General features: G+C 44.8%; 1 protein-coding gene across 4 annotated transcripts in view; it reads right to left on the bottom strand.

Annotated features, from left to right (window-relative positions):
• Positions 1-15,854, bottom strand: part of VOPP1 (VOPP1 WW domain binding protein) — a 104,099-nt gene that overhangs the window by 52,851 nt on the left and 35,394 nt on the right. For 3 of the 4 annotated variants that reach the window (XM_045389161.3, XM_074034955.1, XM_005549556.5), the window contains exon 2: positions 475-533. In XM_045389161.3, coding sequence (XP_045245096.2) covers positions 475-533 — 59 coding nt within the window. Of the gene's footprint in view, positions 1-474; positions 534-3,752; positions 4,395-15,854 lie in introns of those variants that run through there. The other variant, XM_065541942.2, reaches the window with a different exon arrangement.

Below are 15,854 nucleotides of genomic sequence, written 5' to 3'. Positions count from 1 at the left end.
ACAGCTCTCTGGGGAGGAGGCCTCAGAGACAGGCGATTATTGTGATTTCCTACACACATGCACAGACACACACACACTGTCACAGTGGCTCCGCTGAGGACTGTTTCCTGTCCTGCTCAAGGTCGTAAGTCTGCTCCTATGATTCTTGCTCTCTTTGCCTAAGAAAATGTGTACACACCAATATAATATTTGCCTTCCACAGACATCTCACCCCCTTTAAACACTCACAAGTGAGCTCACCTGCATCACAGAACAGGGCACAGGATTTCAGGCTGTCCTCAGTGCAACTGGTCTGAGTGGGCCGTACACCACGGTGAGGTCACCTGCTGATCCCCCAGCGAGGCAGGCCTGGCACCGCAGCAGAGGCTGGGCCACGTCAGGCTTTCCCCATCCCACACCCAGACCTTTAGCAAGACAATTCCCAGAGAAAGGTACGGCCATAGAATGAAACCACAGAAAGGTGCAAATACTTACATATAATAGGTTGGATAGAGTCCTTCAAAATACCAGCAATGCTTTTTGGCTTCCGTGCACTGCAAATAGAAGCAAGAAAAAGTTTATCAGCACTCAGGAATCTGCATGTTGCTGAGTAGTTCTCACAAAGGCAGCAAAGAAGGATGAGAGGATACAGCTTAACCCATGAAAAGCTGGGATATCGGGGCAGACAATGCATTACAGGGAGAGCCGCCCCCTTTCTCATGACTTTCTATTTCTTTAAAACATCTGTTTTTCTATTTTTTCGTAGGCTTTCATATCTCTATATACACTGAGTGTCAGCATTTTATTAAAAAGGTAAAGACAATCCACTGTTTAAAATGTACTTGGTATGATACTTCAGATTACACAAGAATGCTAGATATAAAGCAGTGCAAAGATTGCCACTGCCCCCCAATTTCTGTTTTAGAAAGACATCTCCAATAGATTTAGCATTTCCAGAGCTGTATATTTCAGAATATGCTAAAGCCGCACTCCGACCTATGTCTGCCAGATGCTATCAGTTACGGTTCACTCCTGGCCCTCTCACGAGAGTGCAGGAAGAGAAGGGAGGAACAAGGAAAGACAATGGGAGCCTCTCCTGGGCCTTCCAGGTTAAGTCCAGCTCCTAACATCCCAGAGGCAGGGCCCAGCCCCACAGGGCAGGGCAGGGCAGGTGAGTGTGCACAGGCATCGGAGCAGGGGCCAGATGCCACCTGGAGGCTCTCACAAACCTCCAGCAAGTGAGGCAGGCCAGCATCCCCACTGCTCAGGGAGCTCTCTATGCAGAGATGCTCTTCCTATCTGAACAAGGCTTTTCTAAAATTATTCCATTCGTGCTGTCATTTTTGTTTTAAATTCACAACTTCCTACCTCCATGATCTAGTTTATGGGCCCCCATGTGTAAATAAAACCTTCAAAACATTATGGTGCAAAGCTCCCAGCAGCAGGAACACTGGCAAAGGCACGGCAAACAAAGCTTTCTTTGGGCAAGGCTGGGCTGTCCTGCCCAAAGCCCCTCCTCCGATAGGAGGGTGGCTGGATCAGCTCCCTCTTAGCCCATCCGCAGCCCCAGCAGGTGGACAGCAATCTCCTCCTGCCACAATTGCCCTGCAGCTGGAATGGAGTTAGAGACAGGCCCCACACCTACAGTGGCATGCCATGGGAGAGGTGAGTGCCATTGTCACGCTGGCGACATTTGATGGGTTATGAAAATGACGTGAACCCCTGAATTTTGGAGTATGTGCTTTAAGACACTCAGAAGCATACTCTGGCAGCCTGGAGTGACCTAGTTTTATTAACGGAAAATGAGTTTTATTTAGACTAGGTTAGGTCCTGTCCAGTTTAAGAAATGAAGCTCAGACAGCTGACGAAATCAATTTATTTTGGCAAGGAAGAGCAATTTCAGGTCTCTGCCCCAAATTACAATTCATTTCACTAGAGTCTTCTGTGATAAACGGAGAAACCAGGCCTGCCTTCCATGTGTCACTTTAAACGGGTCTCCCTTATTCTCCATCACCGCCACCGACAGTCAAACATTTCTGGAACCTGACACTTAAGTTTCACACAACCAAGAAGTGAGGCCAGGGAACATCAGAACGCAAGCCTGAAGAGCCCTCCCTGCCTGGGGCCTGGCTGCTCCACGGCTTCTCCTCAGAGACAGGCCACAGCCACGCAGCGAGAGCCGGGCACACAGCTGGCACTGGAAACAAGGACAGGCTCTGGCCTCTGCAGTGGCCTTTTCTGCAATTCCTCTTGGTCTACAGCGTTTCCAGATCCGAAGCAGTCACCTGATACTCTGGCAGCACACCTCCATCACTAATGCATTGCATTTCAGAAAGGACTTTTTCTTCCAACCAGACAAAATAATGCCACACATCTGAATGCACACTGTCTCTGGGATACAGCAATATGAGGAATACCACTTTACAAATTAAGGCACCAGAGCCCTTGGTGGGTGTCTTCTTCTGGGTCACACAGCTTCTTTGTGGTAGCAAAATAGCCCCCAGCACAGTGTCTTCTGCACTCAAGAGAGCTCCCCTGAGGAACCCACTCTGCCCACCTCCAGCAAGAACAAAGGCCTCTGAGAACTGGTGTGAGATGATCCCCAAGATATGGTGTTAGTGAAAAATCATACGCAAAAACAAAAACATACGTCCAGTATGCCATCCTTGATGCAAAAGGAAACGTGTACATTTGGCCTGCTTTATACAAAAAGAATCATAGTTTGCACACATCAAAACATCACATGTATCCCATAAATATGTACAATTATTATATACCAATAAATTTTTTTTCAAAAAAATCACAGGAAGGATAGTGTCAAAATTGATCACAACAACTGGGTCATTCTTGTCATACCCAACTAACAGAGTCAAGGCCAGAGGGGCAAAGCACTCAGGGCACATAGCACTGCTCCAAAAAGTCATTCTCGGCAAGCTTGGCTGCTGAAACTGCCTGCCCTGACTCTCAGACTAGCTTACCCAGCCCCATCACACACCAGAGAGGGCTTGCCAGCTCCCCAAAACTTTACTTAGTGCCAATGAACAACTCTCTTTCAAAAAATCCCTTACATTTCTCCTTTTTATAAAACTTCTAAACTTCTCTTTGTTCTTCAGACATACTGAAGACCACGCAATATATGGCCCAGACTGCAATGCTCACTTCTTAAACAAAATGTTTTAAATTTAGAGATCTGTCTCTGTAAAAACTAATGAAAATGCTTACCTGTGGGGGGTGGGCGGAGTGGAGTGGAAAAGACAGGGACAAGAGCCAAATTCATCTGAGTATATCTTTTTACATAGTTTGACTTTTGAAATTGTTTCTTCATATTCACATAATAAAGTAGAAAGTATTTTTTAAAATCACTTCTCAGCTGAAAAGATTTATAAAAGACTATCGTGACATGATCACACATGTTCCCTTTAGGGCAGGGACAACAGGGACAACTAAGCAGGGTAGATGCCTGTGAGGTCAGTGTTCACAGGAGACTCGCACAGACACGCACTCTTCTGGGGGCCCTTCTGGGTGAAGGGCACCATTTCCATCCTACTCTTCTTCCCACGTTTTTCTGGGATATTCCCTAACTTCACAGCTGCCTACTTGTTGGTTACTCTTGCTCAGTTACTTGCTAATAACCTTTTATCGTCTCTCATTAAGCTACACAAAAAAAACATTTTGAAAAATTTAACCCCAGTTTGTTCCTTTACAAAAACTGTACTTAAGAAAATATTAAGGCTACAAATCTTGAAACATAAAGTACCTTTAAACAGAGTTACCTTGCATTAAGCTGTAGTTCCATTTTGTTGCTGTTGAAATTATTGTGTTTGAAATTTGCTAATATCCTGGAAACTGCTTCACTGTTTTTGGTAGCTGGACTTTTGTAGTAGCTTTCTCCTGAGGAATACCAACATTGTAAAAATACAGACATACACTATCTCACTACAGTTAATGCAGGGCATGATTCCATTTGATGGTCAGATAATATGAAGAACGCAAAGTCACTGGTCTCATTATTCAACTGAAAAATGCCAAAATGAGGACTCAGAAGTCCTGATAAGTTGTAGTTGAGCCTTTCCTTCAACAAATGCTTGCTAACTGAACACCAGGTGTCAGAGTCAGCCTGTCCAATCCAGGAGGACGCAGCCTTGTGATGGGAATGGAGACCAGGAGGTGGAGAGGCACACGCCTGCCCGAGAAGCCCACGGTTGAGACGGGTGCTGCCAAGTCGAAGTCTGATGAGAAAGGCAGTCTCCGCCTACCAAGTCCAAACTCCAAATCCAGCATCAGCACCAGGACTCAGGACAAAGCCAGACAGCTGGAACTGTGGTCAAAGGGGAGTTTGCCAGGGACAAGTAAGAGGTATCTTCAGAGTACTCCGAACCACCAGCAGGCACGCAGATGTGGCCTCACAAGCAAGTGGGAGGAGGCAGAAAGAAGGCCCCGTGTTGGGTCACACGGAAGCACCAGAGTCATCGGGCAAAGGGGAAGCCACAGGGAAAGGAGGAGCTAAAGAACCAGAGCTCTGGGTTCTGAACCTGACTGCAACCTGCCAGTCACGCCACCAGCCAGTCTGGGTCTCAGTCTCCTCATTTGTAAGAGTATGGACTCTCTTCTCTGCTTTTTGAAGAAACTGAGATTGAATGCATTGAAATGCCTGGCCAGACTAGGGCATCGTTTCCTCATCCCACACCAGCTAGCACCTCTGTCCCTAACTGTGTCTTCTCTGGAACAAACAACTTCCAAGGCTCATCTTACGTGGTCTTCTATCATCTAAGCAGAAGCAATGCTTCCAAACCTCTTGAGAACAAAGATTCTAAATATGTAATGCCTTACATGTGTACAGTATTTAGTTTTCCAAAATCTCCCTAAAAGGAACAAACCTCTCTAAAAAAAAAAAAAAAAACCTTAAAAATGTATGGAAACTAACGGGGGAAAAAGTGAATTTCCAGGTTTTATGCCCACTCTGGAAAAGTCAGTCTACCCATTTTGTGAAGATACTTCACCATGATTTCTTAAGGATCAACCATCTCTGGAAACAGAAATTGTGTGTGTGAGGAGAGGTCGACTGCTTTCTGTTACCTAGCAGGCATCCTCAGTGTTCAGGAAGCTGTCCTGGGCTCTGGGAAAACAGCAGCCCTGCCTGAGTGCCTGTGGGATACTCCCTCCATATGCACAGCAGAGACAATACATAGAGCCGCATGCTTCTTGAAGAGCTCATGAAAACAGTAACATACAACTTACAAACTATGAACACAGCAGAAGGTGTGGGCTCACAAGGAAACCTTCAGCAGCAACTCCCTTGACGGCATCTACGTTTCACACTGGAGAGGCCTAAAAGACGTCTCTGCTCAGGATGGACTCTGGACGCCTGTGGTTCAAGGACTAGGGTATCTATAGATGTAGTTCAGCCATCCCAAATATAGTTATCCCTATTTAGGCAGGATCTAAATAAGCCCCAGAGAATAAACCCTTGCTGATCTCCACTAGTAATCCTCATAGTAACATAAATTACTCCTCCCTGTGCACTGAGTGAGGAAGGACGCAGGACACCACTGATGATGAGTGCTTCTCCCTTTTCTATCCCAGGCTAAAACAGAGCCACACCGTAGGCAGGTACAGCTGACTTGGTAGGAACTGAAGCTTATGACTCTGGGACATGAGGGAGTGGAGAGCAGGGTCAAGGATCCAAAACAACATGGATTTTACCTAAATTCCACCTGTTCTGCTTTTGTTAAGTTCAGGGGATAAAGTGAGATCCTTAGATAAATAGCAGACAAACTTGCAAACCAGCAGCTCACTGACAGGACTCGTCTCACTGACCTCTGGAAAGTAAGGATCCTTACACGTTACTTATCGCGGCAACAGCTTTGGTCAACAGTCTGTCCCGGGCCAGAAGTCCAGGGTTTGCTTCAGGATGGTGGGATGGCCCCAAGGAAGATCAGCCCAAGGATTCCGTCTTTTTCAAAAGGGAGGGGCCCCCTGCTGTGCCTCGCACTGCTTTTGCATTCATCAAAAGCTGAACTTGACACACAGGCAATGAGATCCCAGCTGCTTTCAGCTCAAGCCCAATTAGAGCGGGCTCGTTACACTCCGCACAGGCTGAGAACAAAGGGAGCCTCGCGGGTGCTGGCAGGCTTGATGCTCAGGACCAGGGACAGAAGCAGAGGGCAGGGGGTAGCCTGCTCAATGCACAGAGAAAAATCTATGCAGGCAATGACAGGCAATTATCTCAAGGTCTCTGAATTTCAATTAATAAATAGGACCGACCATGCTTTAAATTCCTGTACTGGAATTTCAATCAGTTCCCTTAATGCTAATTACTTAATCCCCAGGTTTATGGACATTCTGTTTCTCAGGAATGTCTTATCTCCAAGAAAATTTGATTTTTTAGAGATGAGAGTATGAGGTTTCTCACAAGCACCATTTCTTAGAGGGAAGAAAGCAGATAAACTCTTAAGAAAATAACAGAAATAAAAGATCCCCTGTCCTATAGAAGAAACCACACCTGAAATTCATACACGGCCAGCAAATAACAATCAGAGATGAGGCATTATCGTGGAGATTCCGGGGATGCAGGCTGTAAACCTTAAATGAATCCCAACCACAGATCCCGGGGGAAATTCTGTCAACTATCCTAGACTCTGAACAGCTGGTCTGCTTTACCTGCTTTTGTGTTCAACAGAAGGACAGGGGAGGAGACCTCCTCACGGCCCCTCATTCCTGTAGGTAAAAAGCCTCATCCTCAGCAGGTGAAAATTAATCAGTAATCAAACTTAAAAGGTAGAGGCAAAGGAAACTATCTAAATATAATAGGGCTGATATCTTTAAACAATAAAGACTTCACATGATTCAATGAGAAAAAGAAAAATTCCAACAGGAAAAAAAATAAAAGTGATATGGGAATTTTTCAAAGAAACACAAAAGGCCAATAAACCTATTTTAACAGACAATATTCATTAATAACCAAATATAAATCACCATAGTATGGTTTTTAACCCATCAAATTGGTAATAAAAAAAATCCCATAGTACCCTTTGTAGACAAGGGCATGAGGGGGAAAAAAAAATCACATAATTCTGTTGGGAAAATAAAATGTCTCAAGAAAACAGTTTTTCAATATATATAAAAAATCTTTAAAATGTACATAATTTCAGCAAGTTTAAACAACTGAGAACAAATGTTATTTAAAAAACTAGAAATAACCAACATTTTCAAAATGGGTTTTCCTAACAAAATTATAAGACATCCAAAAGATGTATTTGTAGGTATTTACTATCAGAATGTAGACAAACATAATTAGGAATATTTTGCTAAGATAAAAAGATCAATAAAGTAGTACATCTAGAATTCTATTTTTTCTTATACATTATAGGAAACAGAAAATAATATGGAAAGCCATGTACCAAAATACTGACAACTAATTATGTTTTACTTGGTACTAGAGATGATTTTTTGGGAAACAGAAAATAATATGGAAAGCCATGTACCGAAATACTGACAACTAATTATGTTTTACTTGGTACTAGAGATGATTGTTTTCCACTATACATTCTGTTAGTCAGTCTCCAAGTTTTCTGTACAGAACTTGTACATTTTATTTTTAAATCTCTATTAAATTTTACTTTAAAATGCAGACTACTTAGTACCCAAAAAAGAAGTGAAAACTGGATATGAAAAGACATTTAAACCAGCCTGGCCAACATGGTAAAACCCCATCTGTACTAAAAATACAAAAATTAGCTGGGCATGGTGGCGCATGCCTGTAATCCCAGCTGCTCGGGAGGCTGAGGCAGGAAAAATCACTTGAACCCGGGAAGCGGAGGTTGCAGTGAGCTGAGATCGCACCACTGCACTCCGGCCCAGGCAACAGAGCAAGCTCTGTCTCAAAAAAAAAAAGAAAAGAAAAATATTTAAAATAAGAAAATATAACTGTTAACAAGAAAGAACATTCTCCAGCTAGGAATGAAATAAAAATTAACAGATAAAGTTTGTGAAATAATATACAAGGCTAGAAAGGGTGTACTCAAATACAGAGTCAGCAATTAAAGCTGTATTCATAGAAAGTTTATCATGGAAAATGTTCATTTCATATAGTTAATTTAAACACATTATATATATTTAATTTCAACAATGTAAAAATAAACATATTCATAGAAGAAAGAATGTAACAGCATAAGCCTAAATTCACAGTGTTATATTTGGATGGTGCGATTTCTTTTAAAGAAGCCTTCAATTCTGATGATAGAGGCTGTTGTGGCAAGAGACAAGGGACACATAAGAGTCCTCAATGGGCCGGACGCAGTGGCTTATGCCTATAATCCCAACACTTTGGGAGGCCAAGGCTGGCAGATCACAAGGTCAGGAGATCGAGACCATCTTGGCTAACACAGTGAAACCCCATTCTCTACTAGAAATACAAAAAATTAGCCGGGCGTGGTGTTGCTTGCCTGTAGTCTCAGCTACTTGGGAGGCTGAGGCAGGAGAATCGCTTGAACCTGGGAGGCAGAGGTTGCAGTGAGCTGAGATGGGGCCACTGTACTCTGGCCTGGGTGACAGAGAGACATTCCATCTCAAAAAAAAAAAAAAAAAAAAAAAAGTCCTCAATGAGTGCAAAGGACTGGATTCACTGCAAGACCCAACACACATGTGCACCCAGGAGCTCCCACTCATGTCCACTGAACACAAGCATTCTGAAAACTATGCTATCTTTTAAAACATAATTATCAATATAAATCACATTTTATGATGCTTGGATCAGGTGATCCAAGTTCTAGCTCAATTTACTTAGCTTTAGTTTATACACTATAAAATCACTCATTTTCAAGATACAGTTTGATGAGTTTTAGGAAAGGTATACAGCTGTGCCTCCACCACCCCAATCCAGCTTCAGAACCTTTCCTTCACTTCAGAGAGTTCCCTCATGTTGTTCTGTAGTCAATTCCAACTCCTACCCCAGCCCCCAGGCAATACTGATCTGCTTTCTATCTTTATCCATAGTCTTGCCTTTGCTATACGGTTCAATTAAAGAAAATCATACAACTTACAGTCTCTTATGTCTGGATTGCATGTTGCTGCATATACCAGCAATTCATTCCTTTCTAGTGTTGAACAATATTCCATTCTATGAAGGCACCACATTTTGTTTATCCATTCACCAGCTCATGGATATCTGGGTTGATACTGCATTTTGGCTGCTATCAATAATGCTGCTATATCCATTTGTATACAGGTCCTTGCATGGACAGATGTCTTAATTTCTTGGGTACACACCAAGAAAAGTGGAATGGGTACATACATTCCACTCCAAGACCTGGAGTGGAACTGTCAGGTCACACGGTAACTCCTTACATAACTTGTTGAGAGATCGTCAAACTATTTTGAAACCAGCTGCACTACTTTACATTCCCATCAACAATCTAAGAGGGCTCCAGTCTCTCCACATCGTCACTAACACTTATTATCTGTTTTTTGGTATTAGCCATCTGGTACTGTACTGGTATCTCATTGTGATTTTAATTGGTATTTCCCTAATGACCAATGATGTAGAGACTCTTTTTATTCCAGCTCAATGAGAAGGCAAAAACCAGTAGCTGCCATACATGGAATGCCTGTGATCCAACAGGTGTTTTTCATGTGAAATCTCACGTAACATCGTAACAACCCTGAGAATTAGGTGGTTTACAAATGAGGAAACTAAGGTCTCAGAGAGGTGAACTGACTTGCAAAGGTGACACAGGAGCAAGCTGAAAGTCGGTATTTGACTTCAGGTCTGTTGGTTTCCAAAGTCTGTGTGCTTTCTGTGGTAATGTCTAGAAGCTGCAGTTTTCTGTGTCATCATAATCCACGATCCACCCTTTGGAATGTCTGTCACATCATGCGCATGGAACTGGAATGAGATTTATTGTAGGCATTATTTTGCTGTATAGAAGAAAACTAAAATGACTGAATCCACATGAAAGACCCTATCTCCATGCCCCCAAAATAACCTTTTATGAGTTGTTAGGAATTCTACCTTTCAGCGTTCCTCAACTCTCAACACTGTCAATTACGACATCTCCAGGAGCAGAAATCAAACACAAGTGTGCCCAGCAGCTTTGCTAAGGAGACTGTCTCTGCAATCAGCATGGCCAGCCCACCACGAACAAACCACAAGAGAAAGGAAAGGAGCAAAATCAAGGAGCCCAAAGCCCACCAGGGTGCAAACCATGAAGCATCCTTTCACTCTCAGAAATGACTTTTTAGCTGCCAAAAATACTTACAGGTGCCATTTTAGGCACAGAACTATATAAAATGAATGTAAGGCCTGCAGCCAAAAGGGTTCACGTGACAAATTTTCCAAATGCCAAAAAACATCATTCATTCAAAAAACTGATGACTGGGAGACTTCATTAGAATGGCTTGAAAGCAGCGATAACAGATGGAAATATCAGTGCTACTGTTATCTGCTGGCAATAAATGAATATGATCATCCTTTGTTATGGGCTCAATTCCAACAAAATCTATGAACAGGACCAAACCTTTGAATGCTCTCCTTAAAGGCCTAATCCAGAAAGGTATTTTATTTATTTTATTTTATCTTATCTTGAGAGGGAGTCTCGCTCTGTCACCCACGCTAGAGGGCAGTGGTGCAATCTTGGCTCACAGCAACCTCTGCCTCCTGGGTTCAAGTGATTCTCTTGCCCCAGTCTCCTGAGTAGCTGGGATTACAGGCACGCGCCACCACACCTGACTAATTTTTTTGTATTTTTAGTAGAGACGGGGTTGTGCCCTGTTGGCCAGGCTGGTCTTGAACTCCTGACCTCAGGGGATCCGCCCGCCTCAGCTTCCCAAAGTGCTATGATTACAGGCATGAGTCACTGCACCCAGAAAAAGCTGTCTTTTTTTTGATGTAATTGCAGAGTGCAAGAATAACATTATGAAAAAAAAGTCAACAGATCAGCTCTGCTACCTCCTAATCTATGATTTGGGCACCCGGCTTTGACAATCTCATACATGACTGAGAAGAGTAACAGGCTTGTTGTTTCCAACTACTGTGCCCCCAAAATGAAATAACTGAGATAAGTACCAAAAGACTACTCTCCTCCAGTTGGGCCTAAATCTTGGCCAGCAGATCCAAAACTCAACCACCACACTTAAGAGAAAATATCAACTTCTTACCTTTTGCTGACAGAAATGCCCAGAAAGATTAATAAGTGGAGCAGCTTCAAAAGCAAAATGCCAAAAAATGCATAAGGATTTTCGCACTCAGGTTGTGTACTACCCTACCTATTTGACTTCTTTTTTAAAAAAAAAATGTGTTGGATTCTCTGATGACATATATTTCTGTAAGTCTAGATTCTAACTGTAAAGAGCACAAGAAATTGAAAAGCTGAGATGTGACTAAAATCTGACTAAAGGCTGAATAAATGATGGTATTACCCACATTTAAAGACAATGTGACTTACTAAAATAAACACACACAGCACCTGCTGCATGCCTGCTTCCGGGCCTGAACAGTGATCTAACCATGGTCAGGTCACCAAAGGTCTCTAAGCTTTGGTTCTTTGTCTACAGAATGCAGAGGGGTATTTCTGTCTTGCCTTGAGGTTTACATGAAACAGCACATGCGAACCACCTGGCACATGCCCACTATTCTAGGAGGCCCCTGCTAAGTCGTTACATTGTGTGCTGTGTGGGTTTATTCTTGAGAATCATGGTCAAGTAAAGCTCAACCTAAAGATGCAGTTAACATTCTCTACAACCCACTTTTATGTCTCTATGAAGAGTGAGAATATGGAACCTGTGATCCAAAATGAATCAGGAAAAAAAAAAATACCCCAGAAGTTTAGAAACTACACTAGTTACAACCACCAGCTTGGAAATGATACTCTGGTGTGGAAAAATACAGCTCAAAGCAATCTGAGGGAGCTTCCTCCCCTTTCCATGGAACTTTTCATGGCTTATGGCACACCCTGTAAGCATTCTCTTCCCAGGAAGGTACTAGGAAGCACTGCCACGTGTACTTCTGTCATTCCTTTTCACTACTACCAAATTTCACACCCCCTCAATTCTCGTAATGCGCATTTTCATTAAATCTGGTAATATCTAACCTGGAGTCAAAAAGCAATTTCTTGTGCTTAGAAGACTTTCTATTTCTTGTCATGAATTGATTTATTATAAATGTTAAGGAACTAAGCTGTTACAGCAAATTTAGGGAGAAAGAGAGTCAGTTCCACGTGATGCCCCACAGCAGCATCTGTGTATTAGAAAATCTTCAGGGAGTCTCTGGTGGTGTGGAGGCCTAAGCTAAAACCAGGAGGACTGAGAACATATGTGCCAGGAAGGTGATTTCGATGCCAGTTCTGCCTCTCTCCTGAACCCAATCAACTCAATCATTTCTGTTTAACACAAACTCACATGAGTGCCTCCTAAAAGCTGGTTCAGTCAGCTGCCTCCAGGTCAGACCAGTGAGGATGGAGGTCGGTCACTCAGTGTTGTCTGTGGGTGCATCCAAGGGGCAGTGTGGTGCTCTTGAAAGGCAGTGCCCAAGGACAGCAGCAGAGATGCCCCTGCCTTCCCCACTCAGGAAGGGCACCACTGTCCACCCACAAGCAGCTTCCAGAGCCATCACTCATAATGTATTTCTTCTCTCATTTAGATTTCCCGGTGCCAAGAAAACAAACAAACAAAAAAAAATCTGCTTGCTGTGAGTCAGCCTCAGAGATGACCGTGGTTGACTGTGCTGTCTGCCATCTGCTTTTAACCACGAAAGAGGAAGCAGCTATGCGGGATACCACATCAGGGTACCTTCCGGACCTAGGGTCTCACTGCCTGGAAACTCCCCTGAGTCTCAGTTTCTTCAGATGGGAGGGCCTCTGCTAACTCAAATAACCCCCCATGCTACCCACCAAAGGAAAGTCCCCATCAGGGAGACCAGCAAGGGGGGCTGACTTTCTATTTCTTGTCATGAACTGATTTATTATAAATGTTAAGGGACTAAGCTGTTACAGCAAATCTGAGGAGAAAGAGAGTCAGTTCCACGTGATGCCCCACAGCAGCAACTGTGTATTAGAAAATCTTCAGTCCTTTCATACCCTCTGATGCTCCCAGTCTTTTCTTCTTACCTTTTCTCATACCCAGGGTGTGGTGGGTGGTTAGGGAGGTAGATGAGTGAAAACACCCACAGGAAGGAGGATGACAAAACTCAGGTCCAAAAGTAACAACTCTGCCTCAGTGTTGTAAATAAGCAACAGTTTTTCCACCCAAAACAACTCAATTGTGCAAGGTTACCAGCAAACTGTATAGCTGTCTCCCAGCCCTGTCAGCTATAATTTCTAATAGCTGTCACTGTGTCCTGGCTTGTTAAAATCCATGAAAGAAATCATTTCATGTAGGTTTTTTTTTTTTTTAAGGAGATGGAGAGACAAAAGAATGTAGCAGAGTAAAACAGCAAGTGCAAGCAGATGACAGAAATTTCTACAAACACTTAATAGACAGACATTCCTTAGGCTTAGTTAAAATATCTAAATTTCATTGGGGGAACTGGCTGTCAAAAGATAATCCATCTCTTGCTTCAATTCTCGTATTTCCTAAACCCTGGGGTCTCTCAGCTAGTGCAAGGTCCTGTCATGGTCACCTGTGGCTCAGGCCAATTCTCACTTCCCCTGGAGGTCAGCTGAGTGGAGGGAGCGGGGCCGCCCAAAGTTTCACTCTGATTGGAGGTAAACTTAACATCATTTCTGCATTAGTCATTTAAAGCCCTGGGCTCAGTACTTTCCCCCAACTGGGTTTCTGCTTTTGAGCTCGCTCTGCAATTTGCCTAATTCTGACTCAATTCTGTCTGGGCCCAGGGAGCTGTCAACAGCCACTCTTCCTCACCCATTTCTCCAGCTGTAGCCCTCTTGCAGGTGTCCTGCCCACAAAAGACCACCAGCATACAACGCCATGCAGGGTCCACCCTGAGCTGGGGGCCCTCTGCCAGCTGCCACCTGGGATCTCTGCCAGATGCCCAGAAGAACCTCACACCAGACATCTCTAGAGCTGAGCGCTGCTCCCACCCAGTGCTCTGGACTTTGGGGAAAGTACCACCACCCATTAGCTCACCCCAGCCACATGCTGTCCCCAGTGCCTCCTGTCTTCCCACTCCCTCCACCTGGTCATCAAGCCTTGTCTCTCCCCAGGACATTCCTGCCACGCCATCAAGAAGGCCAGCTTTGCTGGCATCAAAAGCCAGGGGGTGAGCTTGCTGATGGGAGAAGAGGAGAACAGGAAGACACAGTTGAAGAGTGGTAGAGCCTGCAGCACCTGTCCCAAGACCACTGCCACATCCAAGCCTGGCCGCATGGCCTCTAGTGCCAGGGCCTGGCTGGGGGGCTCCTGACACTGTACCTGCCCCTAAACTTCTCAGCAGACCTGACAAAGCTCAGGGGGCTATGCAGTGCCCTGTCAAAGAGAATAGGAAAGGAGGGCACACAGCACACCAATTCCTGCTAGAAAATCTCCAGGGGCTCCCCATTCACTGTGGGTTTCTCTTTGCTTCCCCTTGACGTCACAAGTTCCTTTCTTCTGAATGCAATTTTATCTTCAGTGGGCTTCATTACACAAACAAGGAAAAGAGTGGGGCTGATTGAGCAGGGCAAAGCTCAGAGAGCTCGAGGGCACTGGGGCAGGCTCCCCCTGGAAACCCTGCCGCCTCACCGAGGGTGAAATACAGACCCCAGGGAGTGTCCTTCTGGCTTGGCCGCCCCCCATGCCATCAGCTCTTCCTGTCTCTGCTGCTCCTCCCAGTCCCTCACCCCACAGCCATTTCCATCCGTGCGCCTCCAGAAAAGCCTAGTCTATTCGCTTCCATCTGGAATACACTTCTTCACAGTTTCCACTAATGAAGCCTCAGCCTCAGTGTCCCTTGGATGAAAATTTTTGAGACTTCCAGAAGGTGAGTTGTTAGTTTTCCCCTTGGGGCTCTGATTAAATTTAACTCTCAGCACTTCAGCTTACAAGGAATCTTCCCTTCCATGAACTTATTTGGTTCTAATGAGACCATGGGAGGGAGCGGGCTGCCCTCAGCCAGCAGACATGCTTAGCCCTGTGTCTGCCATCCCAGCATGTGGTCAGGGGCACTGTCCCTCTGTGCAGAGAATGGGCAGGCAGACACCAACCCACGGCAGGTCTGAGGCTATTTCCAAAGGCCATGTTCTTTCCCTGATGACGACCGACTCTTTCCTACACCTGCCCCACACTCTGTGCCAAGCTAGGATCATGCACTCAGGGCCCTGCCTCCTCCTGCAGGGCTGGGTCTTCAGGAGCTCCTGAGGAGTAAGGGCCCTGCCTCGGCCACCCTGTTGGCCCCAGTGTCTAACCCAGGCCAAGTGTTCAGGAAACCTCTGGTGGAAATGCTCATATATCCATTTCCTCCTCTGCCTGTTCAAGAGTTGTACTTGAGGCTCAAGCCTGTAATCCCAGCACTTTGGGAGGCTGAGATGGGCGGATCACGAGGTCAGGAGATTGAGACCATTCTGGCTAACATGGTGAAACCTCGTCTCTACTAAAAAATACAAAAAACTAGCCGGGTGAGGTGGCGGGCACCTGTAGTCCCAGAGGCTCAGGAGGCTGAGGCAGGAGAATGGCGTAAACCTGGGAGGCGGAGTTTGCAGTGAGCTGAGATCCGGCCACTGCACTCCAGCCTGGGCGACAGAGCGAGACTCCGTCTCAAAAAAAAAAAAAAAAAAGAGTTGTACTTGAATTTGACTACACACCCTGAAGTGTGGAGACTGGCCCTGACTGCCTTACATAGGCTGATTAAAACTCAGGCAAGGCTGGGCGTGATGGCTCATGCCTGTAATCCCAGCACTTTGTGAGGCCGAGGCGGGCAGATCACCTGAGGTCAGGAGTTCCAGACC

This window comes from Macaca fascicularis, chromosome 3, assembly GCF_037993035.2.
Source record: "Macaca fascicularis isolate 582-1 chromosome 3, T2T-MFA8v1.1".
Lineage (NCBI taxonomy): Eukaryota > Metazoa > Chordata > Mammalia > Primates > Cercopithecidae > Macaca > Macaca fascicularis.
Note: the sequence above shows the minus strand (reverse complement) of the source record. Positions and strands in the feature narration are given on the sequence as shown.